At 46.7% G+C, this 12,325-nt stretch overlaps 3 protein-coding genes across 7 annotated transcripts; all 3 read left to right on the top strand.

Annotated features, from left to right (window-relative positions):
- Positions 1–167: 167 nt before the first annotated feature.
- On the top strand, positions 168–4,014 carry LOC114767001 (E3 ubiquitin-protein ligase Hakai). Of its 3 annotated transcripts, none has more exons than XM_028958425.1 (6): positions 168–287; positions 1,802–1,900; positions 2,131–2,231; positions 2,323–2,406; positions 2,507–2,580; positions 2,847–4,014. In XM_028958425.1, exons 1-6 carry the CDS (start codon positions 275–277, stop codon positions 3,805–3,807), a joined length of 1,332 nt encoding a protein of 443 aa, XP_028814258.1. In that variant the 5' UTR covers positions 168–274; the 3' UTR covers positions 3,808–4,014. The 3 variants fall into 3 exon arrangements, with proteins under 3 accessions (XP_028814258.1, XP_028814257.1, XP_028814259.1); XM_028958424.1 differs by having other exon boundaries at positions 2,832–4,014; XM_028958426.1 differs by lacking the exon at positions 168–287 and adding an exon at positions 298–513 and having other exon boundaries at positions 2,832–4,014.
- Positions 4,015–4,346: 332 nt separating this feature from the next.
- Positions 4,347–6,963, top strand: actr6 (actin related protein 6). Its single transcript, XM_028958730.1, has 11 exons — positions 4,347–4,451; positions 4,805–4,922; positions 5,007–5,075; positions 5,245–5,368; positions 5,544–5,679; positions 5,777–5,833; positions 5,907–6,005; positions 6,103–6,181; positions 6,268–6,439; positions 6,536–6,674; positions 6,750–6,963. Exons 1-11 carry the CDS (start codon positions 4,384–4,386, stop codon positions 6,877–6,879), a joined length of 1,191 nt encoding a protein of 396 aa, XP_028814563.1. The 5' UTR covers positions 4,347–4,383; the 3' UTR covers positions 6,880–6,963.
- Positions 6,964–8,838: 1,875 nt separating this feature from the next.
- LOC114767327 (E3 ubiquitin-protein ligase RLIM) lies at positions 8,839–12,292 on the top strand. 3 transcript variants are annotated; one of them, XM_028958988.1, is made up of 12 exons: positions 8,839–8,996; positions 9,565–9,577; positions 9,657–9,845; positions 9,926–9,980; positions 10,064–10,583; positions 10,674–10,792; positions 10,879–10,947; positions 11,052–11,154; positions 11,240–11,340; positions 11,424–11,545; positions 11,682–11,781; positions 11,894–12,292. In XM_028958988.1, exons 3-12 carry the CDS (start codon positions 9,679–9,681, stop codon positions 11,951–11,953), a joined length of 1,416 nt encoding a protein of 471 aa, XP_028814821.1. In that variant the 5' UTR covers positions 8,839–8,996; positions 9,565–9,577; positions 9,657–9,678; the 3' UTR covers positions 11,954–12,292. The 3 variants fall into 3 exon arrangements, with proteins under 3 accessions (XP_028814821.1, XP_028814822.1, XP_028814820.1); XM_028958989.1 differs by having other exon boundaries at positions 9,565–9,845; positions 10,677–10,792; XM_028958987.1 differs by having other exon boundaries at positions 9,565–9,845.
- The last annotated feature ends 33 nt before the right edge of the window (positions 12,293–12,325 follow it).

Below are 12,325 nucleotides of genomic sequence, written 5' to 3'. Positions count from 1 at the left end.
AAGCGAATCGATATTCCATTAAATTGTATGCGTGTTGAAATTCCCAAGCGCTCCGCTCTGCGCGTTTTCTTGCGCAAGACTGACGGTCAAAGCACACGCCTCTGCGCACGGCCGGACTGATCTGGAGTCAGTCCCCCCTGCCGGCCGAACCCGCCCTTCTCGCTGCGAGAGGACGCGCACGGCCGACCTGCGACCTGCCGGCGCGGCCGCGCCCGAACGCGCTGCGAACCACCCCGCGCCCTGCCGTCCGTCCCGGCGTGCACCGCGCGAGATCATGGATCAAAACGGTAAGGCCGCCGTCGCCGTCCGATTCCATCGCGTCCGCGAACGACCGAGCGGGCTTTTCGGCGCGGAAGCCGTCGGCCGCTCGACGCGCGGCGGGGAATGGCGGCGGAACGCCTCGTGACTCGAGTTGTTGGCGGCTGGCGGAGCGTCGACGGGCGGCCGATCGTTAACGTGACGACGGGGGCAGAGGGGATGGCGAGGGCCGCTCCGTCGGCCCCTTCATTTCTCGTTAGATTTCTCAGACCGTGTCGTGTTAGTTTTAAATAAATTGTGTTTTTTTTTTATATATATAATGACGTATGAAGCGTCTGTTTTGGTAGCACGGAGCTGATCTATTACACCGACCCACTCGGCTGAATTCCAGGTTCACCGCCGTTCTGCTCCGTTTGTAGAACACAGCCGATATAATGAAGCGCAGAAGCTGCAGGCATCGCGTACACACATTACAGCCACAGTAATGGCGTTTATTAAGGAAAATGCTCAGGATCACCGGGAATCGGTGCTTCCCTGGATTAATAACAGTGTACCGTGTATTGAAATACTGTTTCGCACCAAATTCCCCATAGTGTCATCATAAAATTATATATATTATATAACATTTTATATATATATTTTACAGGCCAAACATTTGGACACACCTTCTTATTCAATGTGTTTTCTTTATTTTCATGACCATTTACGTTGGTAGATTCTCACTGAAGGCATCAAAACTATGAATGAACACATGTGGAGTTATGTACTTAACAAAAAAATGAAAACACGATTTACTTTTACAGCATTTATCAGACGCCCTTATCCAGAGCGACTTACAATCGGTAGTTACAGGGACAGTCTCCCTGGAGCAATTTAGGGTTAAGTGTCTTGCTCAGGGACACAATGGTCACAGGCGAGTGTGCTACTCACTAGGCTACTACCATTTATATTCTAGTTTCTTTGCTCTGATTCCTGCTTTGCACACTCTTGGCATTCTCTCGATGAGCTTCAAGAGGTCGTCACCTGAAATGCTTCTCCAACAGTCTTGAAGGAGTTCCCAGAGGTGTTTAGCACTTGTTGGTCCAGCTCACCCCAAACCATCTGGATTGGGTTCAGGTCCGGTGACTGTGGAGGTCAGGTCTCCACTTTTGTTAAGTACAGAACTCCACATGTGTTCATTCATAGTTTTGATGCCTTCAGTGAGAATCTACCAATGTAAATGGTCATGAAAATGAGAAGGTGTGTCCAGACATTTGGCCGGTAATGTAAATACAATTATTGTACATAATTTACATAAGAAAATTGCACAGAATTTTTATATATATACTTTTTATACTAAAACTTAAATACCTGTACTGACTAAAAGGCCACGTGTTCGAATCTCCAAGGTGCCACTGAGGTCCACACGTATTCGTATGCTGCTGTGCCGGGTGTCATAATGCCACTTTAGCATTTGTATACGTCCATGTAAATTATGAAATATTTTCTCGTGCATGTTTCTGCTTGGGATGGTGAGCATTGCTGTCTGTTTTCGTTGTTTTAGGTAATGATCTTCAGGGCACAGACGGCTCCATGGCTCTCGGAGGGTTGGACGTTCGCAGACAAATTCCTATCAAGTTGCTGTCCAAGCAGGTTGTGCGAAGTAAGTCCACAACTGCACGTAAACTGCCTGTCATGGCTGCCCACTGCTCACCAAGGGTGATGGGTTAAAAGCAGACGACACATTTCATTGTGTCCCCGTGTGCTGTGCTGCAGTGTTTCACAATGACAATCACTTTAAAAATAAAAGAAAATTAGAACCTTTAACTCGTGGCCAGGTTATTCTTCAGCGGTCCAATTTATGATTTTACGCCTTTCTTTGTTTACCTGTAGAGGATTTCGGCTTCAAGCTTGAAGAACGGTTTGAGTGCAAGTCTGGAGATGCCTACGGCAGCCACCGCCGTTTTCCCCAGCCGCTGTTCTGGGATTATCAGGTAGCGTGTTGCCGTCCACTGATCACGCAGACTTTTTATTATAATGTGTACCGATTAAAATAAAATGTAAAAAATCCAACCTACATTTCAGCTCAACCTGGTGGGCGAGAAAGACGAAACTCCTGTTCACTTCTGCGACAAGTGTGGACTGCCCATAAAGATATATGGACGCATGGTAAAAAATTGCGCTGGTTTAATATTACAAGATAAAAGTGGAGGCCTTTCGTTTTCATCGTCAGACACCTGCACATGACACTTTTCCGTGTCCCTTTTAGATACCCTGCAAACATGTGTTCTGCTACGACTGTGCGGTTCTCTATGAGAAGAAATGTGACAAGATGTGTCCCGGGTGAGTCTCCTCTCCTCCGCACCTTTCCTGCACGTCGACGTGGGGTTTGGAGAACCTGGTTGCTGCCCGAACGTTGCTTTTAGAGCAAATAATAACCAGGGAACAAACTAAAGGAGCCAACATTGTGATATACTTAACCGGCTCTGGTTGGTAATTACATAATTCACAATAGAAGGCTTTAAATGAAACGAATGTGTGAAAATGTGTCGTTTTGCCCTGGTGCCATTTCCCCTACTAAACCCTAAGTTCAGTCTGTCCCTCTACAGCTGCACGGACCCGGTCCAGCGGATCGAGCAGTGCCAGCGCGGCTCCCTCTACATGTGCAGCATCGTGCAGGGCTGCAAGCGCACCTACCTGTCCCAGCGGGACCTGCAGGCCCACATCAACCACCGCCACATGAGGGCCGGGAAGTCCGGAGGGTCCCGCCACGGGCCGCCGCACCACCCTCCGTCCGCGGAGCCGCCCGACCGCTTCCGCCACCCGCCGCCGCCACACTTGCCTAAGCCACACCCACTGATCCCGCCTCCGCTGCAGGCCCACGACGCTTACGGCCAGCCACCCCACAACGCTCCTTCTTCCTCGGAGCCGTGCCCCGGTTCGCGAGGACTGGCCCAGGAGACCTTCCGCATCGCCACGGTGACCACGCGTAAACACAGCAACCTTATTACCGTGCCCATACAGGATGACTCTGGGAGCTCCTCGCGGGACTCGATGTCTCAGGCAGGGCCTTGCCCACTTCCACCCCACCACCATCCAGGTGACTATCCGGGCCAGCCGGTCGTTTCCCACCCCCACCACATGATGGCGCCACCTCAACAGCAGCATTACGCACCTCCGCCACCCCCACTCAGTCATCCCATGCAGCACCCACCTCCACAGGTCACTGGGACGCCTCACCTGCTATATAGCCAGGCCCCGCCCATGTCCTCATGTCCCCCTATTACCCCGCCCCCGGGACACATGATTGCCCAGATGCCACCGTACATGAACCATCCACCTATTGGTCCTATGCCACAGCACGGTGGCCCCCCTGTCACAGCACCCCCTCCTCACCACTATAACTCCATGCAGCAGGACCAAGGCACTCTCAGCCCACCATTCAGCCAGCCCAGCGGGCTGAGTCAGGGCCTGTGGCCGGCCCCCCGAGGTCCTCCTCGCATGCCGGGTCCTCCTCCCCAAGGACCTCACCACCCTGATCAGTCACGATACAGATCATACTACCAGTAGACGCTCGTCCCTTAGGCCGCGTGACCCTGTTGTGTGATGGACAACGTAGTGTGAGTTTTGTTGTGAGTGAGGGACTGAGAGCCTAGTTTGTACAGAAAGTGTTCGCTTTGCACATACAGGGTATTTCGTAGAAACGTACTGTGTCAGTACCTGCCAGAACTGAATTTGAACGTGTTTCGGAAGTGCTGCAATAAATTTTACACACTCCTCTGTTGTTCTTCATTATTGCTTCTCTGTGTTGGTGTCTATAACTCAATCTGTGTTTTGTATATGTTATATAGTCATCTGTATGAATTAAAAGTATCACACCCAGAATATGACTAATTAAGCCAATACACGACTCTGTGTTTAAAATATACACTATTATTATTATTATTGTCTTGGTTAAACGTTCGCGTTGTACGCGTGAAAAATCTCTTTCGTCTAAACCGCTTTTTAGCACTTTTAACCGCCGGAACCTTCGTTCCTCGCACCAAGTTCCGGGGGGATTTTGAAATGTGCGGGACCGCGACGACGGACTGTGATTGGTCAACGGGACGGTGTCGCAGCCGAACGCGCTCGGCCTTTTCGCTGAAAATGTCGGCGCTCGTCCTGGACAACGGGGCGTACTCCGCCAAGATCGGCTACGCCCGCGACGGGGTCAGGTACGCGTCGTTTACTCCTCACGCTCCGGACTCGTCTTCGTCCCGCTTTAGCGCGACATTAGGCGGCTAGGGGGGAATTTCCAGAGTGATTTGTGAAGTGTGCGTACTTCACGTTGTCTCTAAAGCGCATAAAACATGAGAACAATAGGTAGAACTCCAAAGGACAAGTATATTAAAGTAAAAAAAAAAAATTAGTGGATAAAAGTCACGTAAACTAAAAAAAAAAAAAAATGTTTTGTACTTAATTTCGTCCCACGTTCAGTAAAAATGCCAATTTAGTTTGTTGTTATTGCATTATTAATACCGTTGCAGTTCTTTTTATTAAATATGTTGTTTCATGCTTTTTCCCCCAGCATTATCCCAAATTGCCAGTTTCGCTCTAAGACCTCTAGGCTGAAGACGTTTACCGCCAACCAGCTGGATGAAATCAAGGACCCGTCTGGACTTTTCTACATACTTCCTTTCCAGAAGGTCGTCGGGTTCGGGACTTGTGTCAGCAGGTACTGCGATGATGCTTCTGGACCCCTGCTGACGGTGACCTCTGTACTGTTTTAGGGCTACCTGGTAAACTGGGATGTTCAACGAAAAGTGTGGGACCACCTCTTTGGAAAGGAAATGTTTAAGGTAATGCAGTCATTCTTGTTCACCTAAAAACGGAACACGTCCTCCATTTCTTCCGTAACACTATCTTATTATTTTCGGGTATCCCTGTCTCGCGATACACACTGGAATTTGGGAACTGCGCTTCTGCACACTAAATTTGTTATGCACGTTACGCTCGATTTATTTTCAGGTTGACTTTGCCGATACAAGTATAGTGATTACAGAGCCCTACTTCAACTTCTCCTCGATCCAGGAGTCCATGAATGAGATCCTGTTTGAAGAGTACCAGTTCCAGGCAGCCCTTCGTATCAATGGTTTGTTGGACCTGGATATTCTGTATGTGAACACATTACTTTGGCCATAAATATGTATGACAAGCTGCCTTGTTGCATGGAAAGTCCCCCTTGAGTAAGGTTTATTTAAAATGTCTGGCTGGTACTGCTTAAAAACTAAAAAAAAAAACATTTTTTTTTTTTTTTTTTTTTAAAGCTGGATCCCTGAGCGCTCACCGGTACTTTCATGAGAACAGTTCGGAGCTGTGCTGCATTGTGGTGGACAGTGGCTTCTCCTTCACTCACATTGTGCCCTACTGCCGGGGCAGGAAGATGAAGGATGGGATATGCAGGTCTGTCCTTCCTTCCGTCATTCTTCTCTTGTTTTCCAAGAGGCGTCACTTGCTTTAACTGGTTGTGTTCGGTTTTGTCCCTTGTGTTACTCAACAGGATTAATGTTGGTGGCAAGCTGCTCACCAATCACTTAAAAGAGATTATTTCATATAGGTAAGTTCTTCAGAGCCAAATAATGGCTGTTTGCCTGTAGCTTTCTTGCCTGACATTGGAATCCCCATTACAGGCAACTGCATGTCATGGATGAAACCCATGTGATCAACCAGGTGAAGGAAGATGTGTGCTATGTGTCTCAAGATTTCTTCAAGGACGTGGAGACGGCACAGTAAGTGTCTCTCACTCCACCAAAGCAGAATTCCATTTGGTAGGAGAGATAAAAAAGGGCAGCAGGGCGTCTAAACGCTTTCGTCTCTGGGTTGCAGGTTGAAAGGAGAAGAGAACACGGTGATGAGAGATTACGTGCTACCGGATTTCAGCGCCATTAAAAAGGGTTTCTGTAAGGTACGGGTCCCCCCCCCCCCCCATATTTTGGATGAAAATCGCTACTGGAAGTGAGTTTCAATCGTGCGGTTTTGTGTACGCCACAGCCACGAGAGGAAATGAACTTCACTGGGAAGTATAAGACGAGCGAGCAGATCCTGCGTCTGAACAACGAGCGCTTTGCTGTCCCCGAAATGCTCTTCCACCCCTCTGACATTGGCATTCAGGAGATGGGCATTCCAGAGGCTCTGGTCAACTCCATCAAAAACATGCCGGAAGGTGGAATCCTTACACGACCTTCTCAGTACAAAATGTCATTGTTTTTGGGGCACATTGGGGCACAGCTAAACGTTTCCCATGTTGCTCTTTCTGCAGAGATGCAGCCCCATTTCTTCAAGAACATCGTGCTCACAGGGGGCAACGCCCTGTTCCCGGGGTTCAGGGAGCGTGTCTATCACGAGGTCCGTGCCCTCACGCCTACGGAGTTTCAAGTGTCTGTCATTCTGCCTCAAAAGTGAGTATCAAAAAGAAAAAGGCACACAGTCAAGCTTTACCGAAGTTACCGACCACATGTCCTTCACACCCTCAGTCCTATCTGCTACCCATGGGAAGGAGGGAAACTTCTGTCTGAAAATCCAGATTTCGAGGAGATGGTGGTCACCCGAGAGGACTATGAAGAGAATGGTCATTTTATATGTGAAGAGAAATTTGATATTTAATTTTCTTACAGATGCTTCCTGGCTGCGTGCATGTGCAGCTTTTTATATTGTAAATACGATGAGTTGATTAAAAAATTAAATTTTTTGTGTAGTATATATTTACGTTACTGTTTTTTTTTTTTTTTATCAAAACAGTGATGTTGCCTCATGTTTATTATGAATAATTGATGTTACGAACTGAACTTTCACAGACAATGTGTGAACTGGACTGTGAGATGAGGTAACATGTGATACAGGAAGGATGATAACTATATATGGTAAAATAATAAAATTGTCCTTCAATGAATTTAATAGCTAACTGAACTGTCCATTTTCTGGACAGTTTAATTCATTTCCAGCAAAATAAGAACAGAACAGTAGTAATATTGCAGAAATTGGCGCAGTGGTGACCTAGCAGCCCTGTAATCAGAAGGTTGCCAGTTTGAATCCTGATCCGCCAAGGTGCCACTGAGGTGCCACTGAGCAAAGCACCGTCCCCACACACTGCTCCCCGGGTGCCTGTCATGGCTGCCCACTGCTACTGACTTACAATCAGTAGTTACAGGGACATTCCCCCCTGGAGACACTCTGGGTTAAGTGTCTTGCTCAGGGACACAATGGTAGTAGGTGGGATTTGAACCTGGGTCTTCTGGTTCATAGGTGAGTGTGTTACCCACTAGGCTACTACCACCCTATGCCCATTATGAGTGTTGTGACTGGTGCACATACATGGCATGTTCGTTTCCAGCACTTATCCAGCAAGTGAGTACAGAGCCAGTAACTTAAAATTAACGTCAAAAGACGTCTTTGTGCAGTTTGTTATGAGCAGGTTTAGTGACATTCAGCTTTTTCTGCTTTTGTGAATGTGCAAGAATCCATTCATGCTGTCATATTAGCAATTACTGTTTCAATCTGACAATTAATATTGTTGCCAGAATATGGCAGAGAAGGAAAACAGCCATGAGACCTTTCTTCAAGAAGGAGATTCAGAAGAAAAGCATGATGGACACTATGTGTAAGCACTAGGATTAGCATTGCATTTATGTGCTTATTCTTAACAGGGTATACGTGGGGTCTTAAAAACTATTGCATTTATAAAAGCTATTGAATTTTTTTCATTTTTGAGGTGAAAATAAGAGGTCATCTTACATTAAAATATATTTTTTATTCATATGCCAGGAAAGGTGTGACATTGGTATTGGTATTAAATTTCATTTGAAAGATGAACATCATAAAGATGTTAATAAATAAAGATGTTTCTTTATTTATTATACAGTACAGGCCAAAAGTTTGGACACACCTTCTCATTCAATGTGTTTTCTTTATTCTCATGACCATTTACGTTGGTAGATTTTCACTGAAGGCATCAAAACTATGAATGAACACATGTGGAGTTATGTACTTAACAAAAAAAGGTGAAATAACTGAAAACATGTTTTATATTCTAGTTTCTTTGCTCTGGTTACTGCTTTGCACACTCTTGGCATTCTCTCGATGACCTTCAAGACTGGTTCTCCAACAGTCTTGAAGGAGTTCCCAGAGGTGTTTAGCACTTGTTGGTCCAGCTCACCCCAAACCATCTGGACTGGGTTCAGGTCTGGTGACTGTGGAGGCCAGGTCAGTACATAACTCCACATATGTTCATTCATAGTTTTGATGCCTTCAGTGAGAATCTACCAACGTAAATGGTCATGAAAATAAAGAAAACACATTGAATGAGAAGGAGTGTCCAAACTTTTGGCCTGTACTGTATGTTCCCTTTACATTTCCACAAATGTTCCAGTGGAGATATTTGAGCTATCAAATGCATAATTTTGTAAATTATGAAGGGACTCGAAACCTCACCCGAAACCAGACGCCTTGTCCATCAGTCCACGTGGTCACGTGTCATGACCCGTTCCGGCCGCTAAGAGCGGCCAATGGCGCTGTTGCGCCGCGCTGCTGCTGTCCTGTGGACCTAAGGGCGAAGAAGTAGAAGAAGATCACGTTGGCCGGAAGTGGAGCGGGTTTGAAACACGTCACGTTGTTGCTGTGGACGAACACAGCAGCCCGTATCTTAAACAAAAAACATTGTGTAATCGAGCTCTTTATTTTCCAATAAATATCCTCGGAGGGATCCGTTGGGAGCCGCGGATCGGGTAAATACGCACCACGTCATGGCAGCCTTGTGCGCGCCGAAATCTCTCTGCTTGCCGCAATCACACATCATCTTCACATGTTCTGTGAATATGAAGGCAGCTTTTGTGTCTCTGAAAATGCGTAGGCATATTGAGATGATGTGATTTAGCGCGTCGGCTGCTCGCTGACCGAAATAAATCTGCGTTTACACTCGTCATCTGCAAATAATTGTAATGTCAAAGGCTTTTCATCTTTCCAAAACAAATAAGAACGATTAATGAATGTAAGTGGCAATCATTCCATTCTGTTATCATCCCAGCATCCATAAAATAATGAATGATCTCCTACAAGCAGAAATCTACAGATGGATAACAACGTTGCATTGCTGCTCAGAACACAATAGGATAACAGTCATCGTTTCATGGAAATAAGGACATCGTTGCAATAATCTGTTTAGTTAAATCAATATAATGTAATAAATCGCAGGTTAGATAAATAATGGTAAAGACTGCAACATAATTACCACTCATCCACCAAACGTTTATATGTTGATGTATTTGAATATGAACATGTCTCTCTGTCCTGAAGGTCCACACTCCAGATTTGTAGTCGGAAATCTGGCCTGACGTCGGCGTGCTGAGCTACTGAACCAGGTTGCGACTGCGCCGCCGTGTGTGCAGGAAAGAATCGGGACCCCAGCTGATGGATCTGTCCGAGCCCAGCAGCCCGCTTTCTTTTCTGGAGGGCGGGGAAACGCCTGGACCCCTGAACCGCGCGTGTCTACTGGACGAGAGTTCCCTGCTCTTTGGAGAGACCAGTGTAGAAGACGGGTGTTACGTTTACCCCGAAGTCGTGCCAGAGACACCAAGGTAACAAGTCTTATCTACCAGTAACAGTCAGCTGTTTAACGCCCGTAACGCAGTCCTCATGAGTGTACGTCCTCTTCCAGTCCTCTGTGCAACCAAAGGTCACCGTGTCCACGTGGAACAAAGAGAGAAAAAATGGTGAGAATTCTGTTGTATCAGCTGAGCATCTTTTTCTTTTAAAATACGCGTTTTAGCATGTTTTCGTTTTTGTCTGGCCTCAGGCCCTATCCACTACCTCAAAGAGATGCCACACAGAAGATAAGCCGTTCGACGATCCGTGCAAAACTCCAACATCCCACCGGAGGTCCAAGCGGCAGAGGATTGCGCTGGACCGCCCCCCTAATGTCAAACCCGAGACCCGCTGTGGAAATAATGAATTTGTGCCTGCTTCGTCATTAATAGATACAGATTCCTTCTGGCTGGAGCCACCTCTTCCGTCGTCTTCGTCATCCTCATCATCATTATCATTGTCTTCCAAGTACTCACCTTGTGCCTCCCTGGGATTAGAAAATGGCCCAGCGCTTGGCAGCTCTTGCCGCTCTCGGCAGAAATCCCCAGCCCGACCCAAGACTCTTGGCATATGCCGGAAGAAGCAGAAGTCTTCTGCGGCTTCTTCAACCATAAGCAGTTCCTCCAAATGTGCGAAGGTGCTAGACGTGACCGACAGTGGCTGCGTGAGATCCGTTATGGCTGAACGATGGCCCGAAACCCGGCCTGACGTGCAACAAAACCTGTTCACAGGTAAACCTGCAAGAGTCGCTGCTTTCTGCAATCTGTGAATCCTCTGTTTCTTCTAGCTGAGTTGGTTACAGTGACATTCTCCTTCTGCAGCAGGTCACAAGCACGGTGACGTAGTCGTCATTGATGACGACGAGGATGATGTCATCGTCCAGGCCATGGTCCGCTCAGTTCAAATGGCAGAGGACGAGGCGTTTGCCCGAAGTCTACAGGTTTTATCTTAAAGCCATCATTGAATCACCAAAAGTCCACTTCTGTAAAGAGGACATTCTTTTTAATGGTTTTTTCCCCCCTGTAGGAGCAATTTGACCAGGAGGAACGAGATCAATTGAGATTCCAACCAAATAGATTCCAGTCTAACCATGTGGTTAGTATGAATCAAACTAGACTATGAGCTAATTTATGAGATTTAATTTAGAAAACACAGATTTCTACTCATTCCATAATACTCATCATTCAACCCCCTACCAGTACGGTCCCTTTGGAGGCTTTGGCTCTATGGAGCATCTGGCTGCCTATTCCATTGGATACCCCAGTCCTCCAGGACTCCATGCTCTGCTTTCGGAACCAGCAGGTTCGTCTCCTTTTATTACACACCTTCGCGTTGACCAACCATCTGCACGAGTGGCGAACGTCAGCTTTGATGTTGTTCTGCGTAGTTCGGCTGACGAGGCATTCGCGCTCTCGCACGAGTGCGCGCAGACGCGGCCGGCAGGCACCCGCCGGCGTGCTGGACGACAGCCAGGGAAATAGCTACGAGGTAAGAGTGGGCGGTCTGACCGGCTGAGCTGCTTTTCTGGGGGTCGGTGAGAGAATGAATGCAGTGCTCTGTGGTTCTACCAGGCCCTTCTGGCTTATGAAGAAAGCCAGGGCTCCGCTGTACCGAAGAGGACCTTAACTCAGCCGGAGATCGAAAGGTTCCCAACAAGCAAATTCGACCCTGCGCACAGCGCAGGAAAGACGGAGTGAGTTGGGAAGAGCATGCATACAGCACCTTGTATTGTCTGCCTCGTCAAAATCTGTGTTTTGGTACATAAACCTGTTCAGTCTATGAATAGAAGTAATTTTTTTTTTTGGGGGGGGGGGTTTGGTGTTTTGCAGATGCCAGATATGTTTTTGTGACTATTCACAAGGCGAGAAGTTACGGATCCTGCCATGTTTCCACGATTACCACGTGAAATGCATTGACCGCTGGCTACAGGTAACCAGCTCAAAAGCGGCGTGGAGTCTTGTTTAGTGCTCGGAAGATGTGACTTTTTAACAATTTAATGGGAGCATCTTACATAAATCGAACTATTTTTTGCACTTCTCAGGACAACACCACCTGCCCTATTTGCAGAGCGGACGTGACCGATTGCGGCGGCTCGAATTGACTCAGGATGCAGATGTACCTCACCCTCACATTTCATCCTGTAGCTGTGAACAGTTGCCTTTTGCTTCAATAAAAGTAAACAGAATGTACTCAGGTATATTTTCATAAGACTGTTCTGACTTGTTTTAAACAGTTTTTATTTGTCTTTATATCATATTTTACAGCTATTTAATAAATGATAAGAAACAGTAAGGGCTGTATTGTGTCTGAAAAATAGGTTAATATGAGAATTCTTCATTAATTATGGGTTGAACTATTCTGCTACATAGGTCACTTGATAATCAAGTTTGCAAGGATTGTAGTATATGAAATGTAGCTTTAAAACTGAAATAAATGTCTGACAACCACTTTAAACATCTTCAGGGCATTTGTC

This window comes from Denticeps clupeoides, chromosome 17, assembly GCF_900700375.1.
Source record: "Denticeps clupeoides chromosome 17, fDenClu1.1, whole genome shotgun sequence".
Lineage (NCBI taxonomy): Eukaryota > Metazoa > Chordata > Actinopteri > Clupeiformes > Denticipitidae > Denticeps > Denticeps clupeoides.
This window is presented reverse-complemented; position numbering and strand designations above follow the sequence as displayed.

Coding starts and splice junctions, on each gene's coding strand:
- LOC114767001 (XM_028958424.1), top strand. Junction 2,407..2,506: donor TAAAGATATATGGACGCATG/GTAAAAAATTGC, acceptor TGTCCCTTTTAG/ATACCCTGCAAACATGTGTT. Junction 2,581..2,831: donor TGTGACAAGATGTGTCCCGG/GTGAGTCTCCTC, acceptor CCCTAAGTTCAG/TCTGTCCCTCTACAGCTGCA.
- actr6 (XM_028958730.1), top strand. CDS start 4,384: ATGTCGGCGCTCGTCCTGGACAACGGGGCGTACTCCGCCAAGATCGGC. Junction 4,452..4,804: donor TACGCCCGCGACGGGGTCAG/GTACGCGTCGTT, acceptor TTTTTCCCCCAG/CATTATCCCAAATTGCCAGT. Junction 5,076..5,244: donor TTGGAAAGGAAATGTTTAAG/GTAATGCAGTCA, acceptor ATTTATTTTCAG/GTTGACTTTGCCGATACAAG.
- LOC114767327 (XM_028958988.1), top strand. CDS start 9,679: ATGGATCTGTCCGAGCCCAGCAGCCCGCTTTCTTTTCTGGAGGGCGGG. Junction 9,981..10,063: donor GAACAAAGAGAGAAAAAATG/GTGAGAATTCTG, acceptor GTCTGGCCTCAG/GCCCTATCCACTACCTCAAA. Junction 11,155..11,239: donor TCTGCTTTCGGAACCAGCAG/GTTCGTCTCCTT, acceptor TGTTCTGCGTAG/TTCGGCTGACGAGGCATTCG.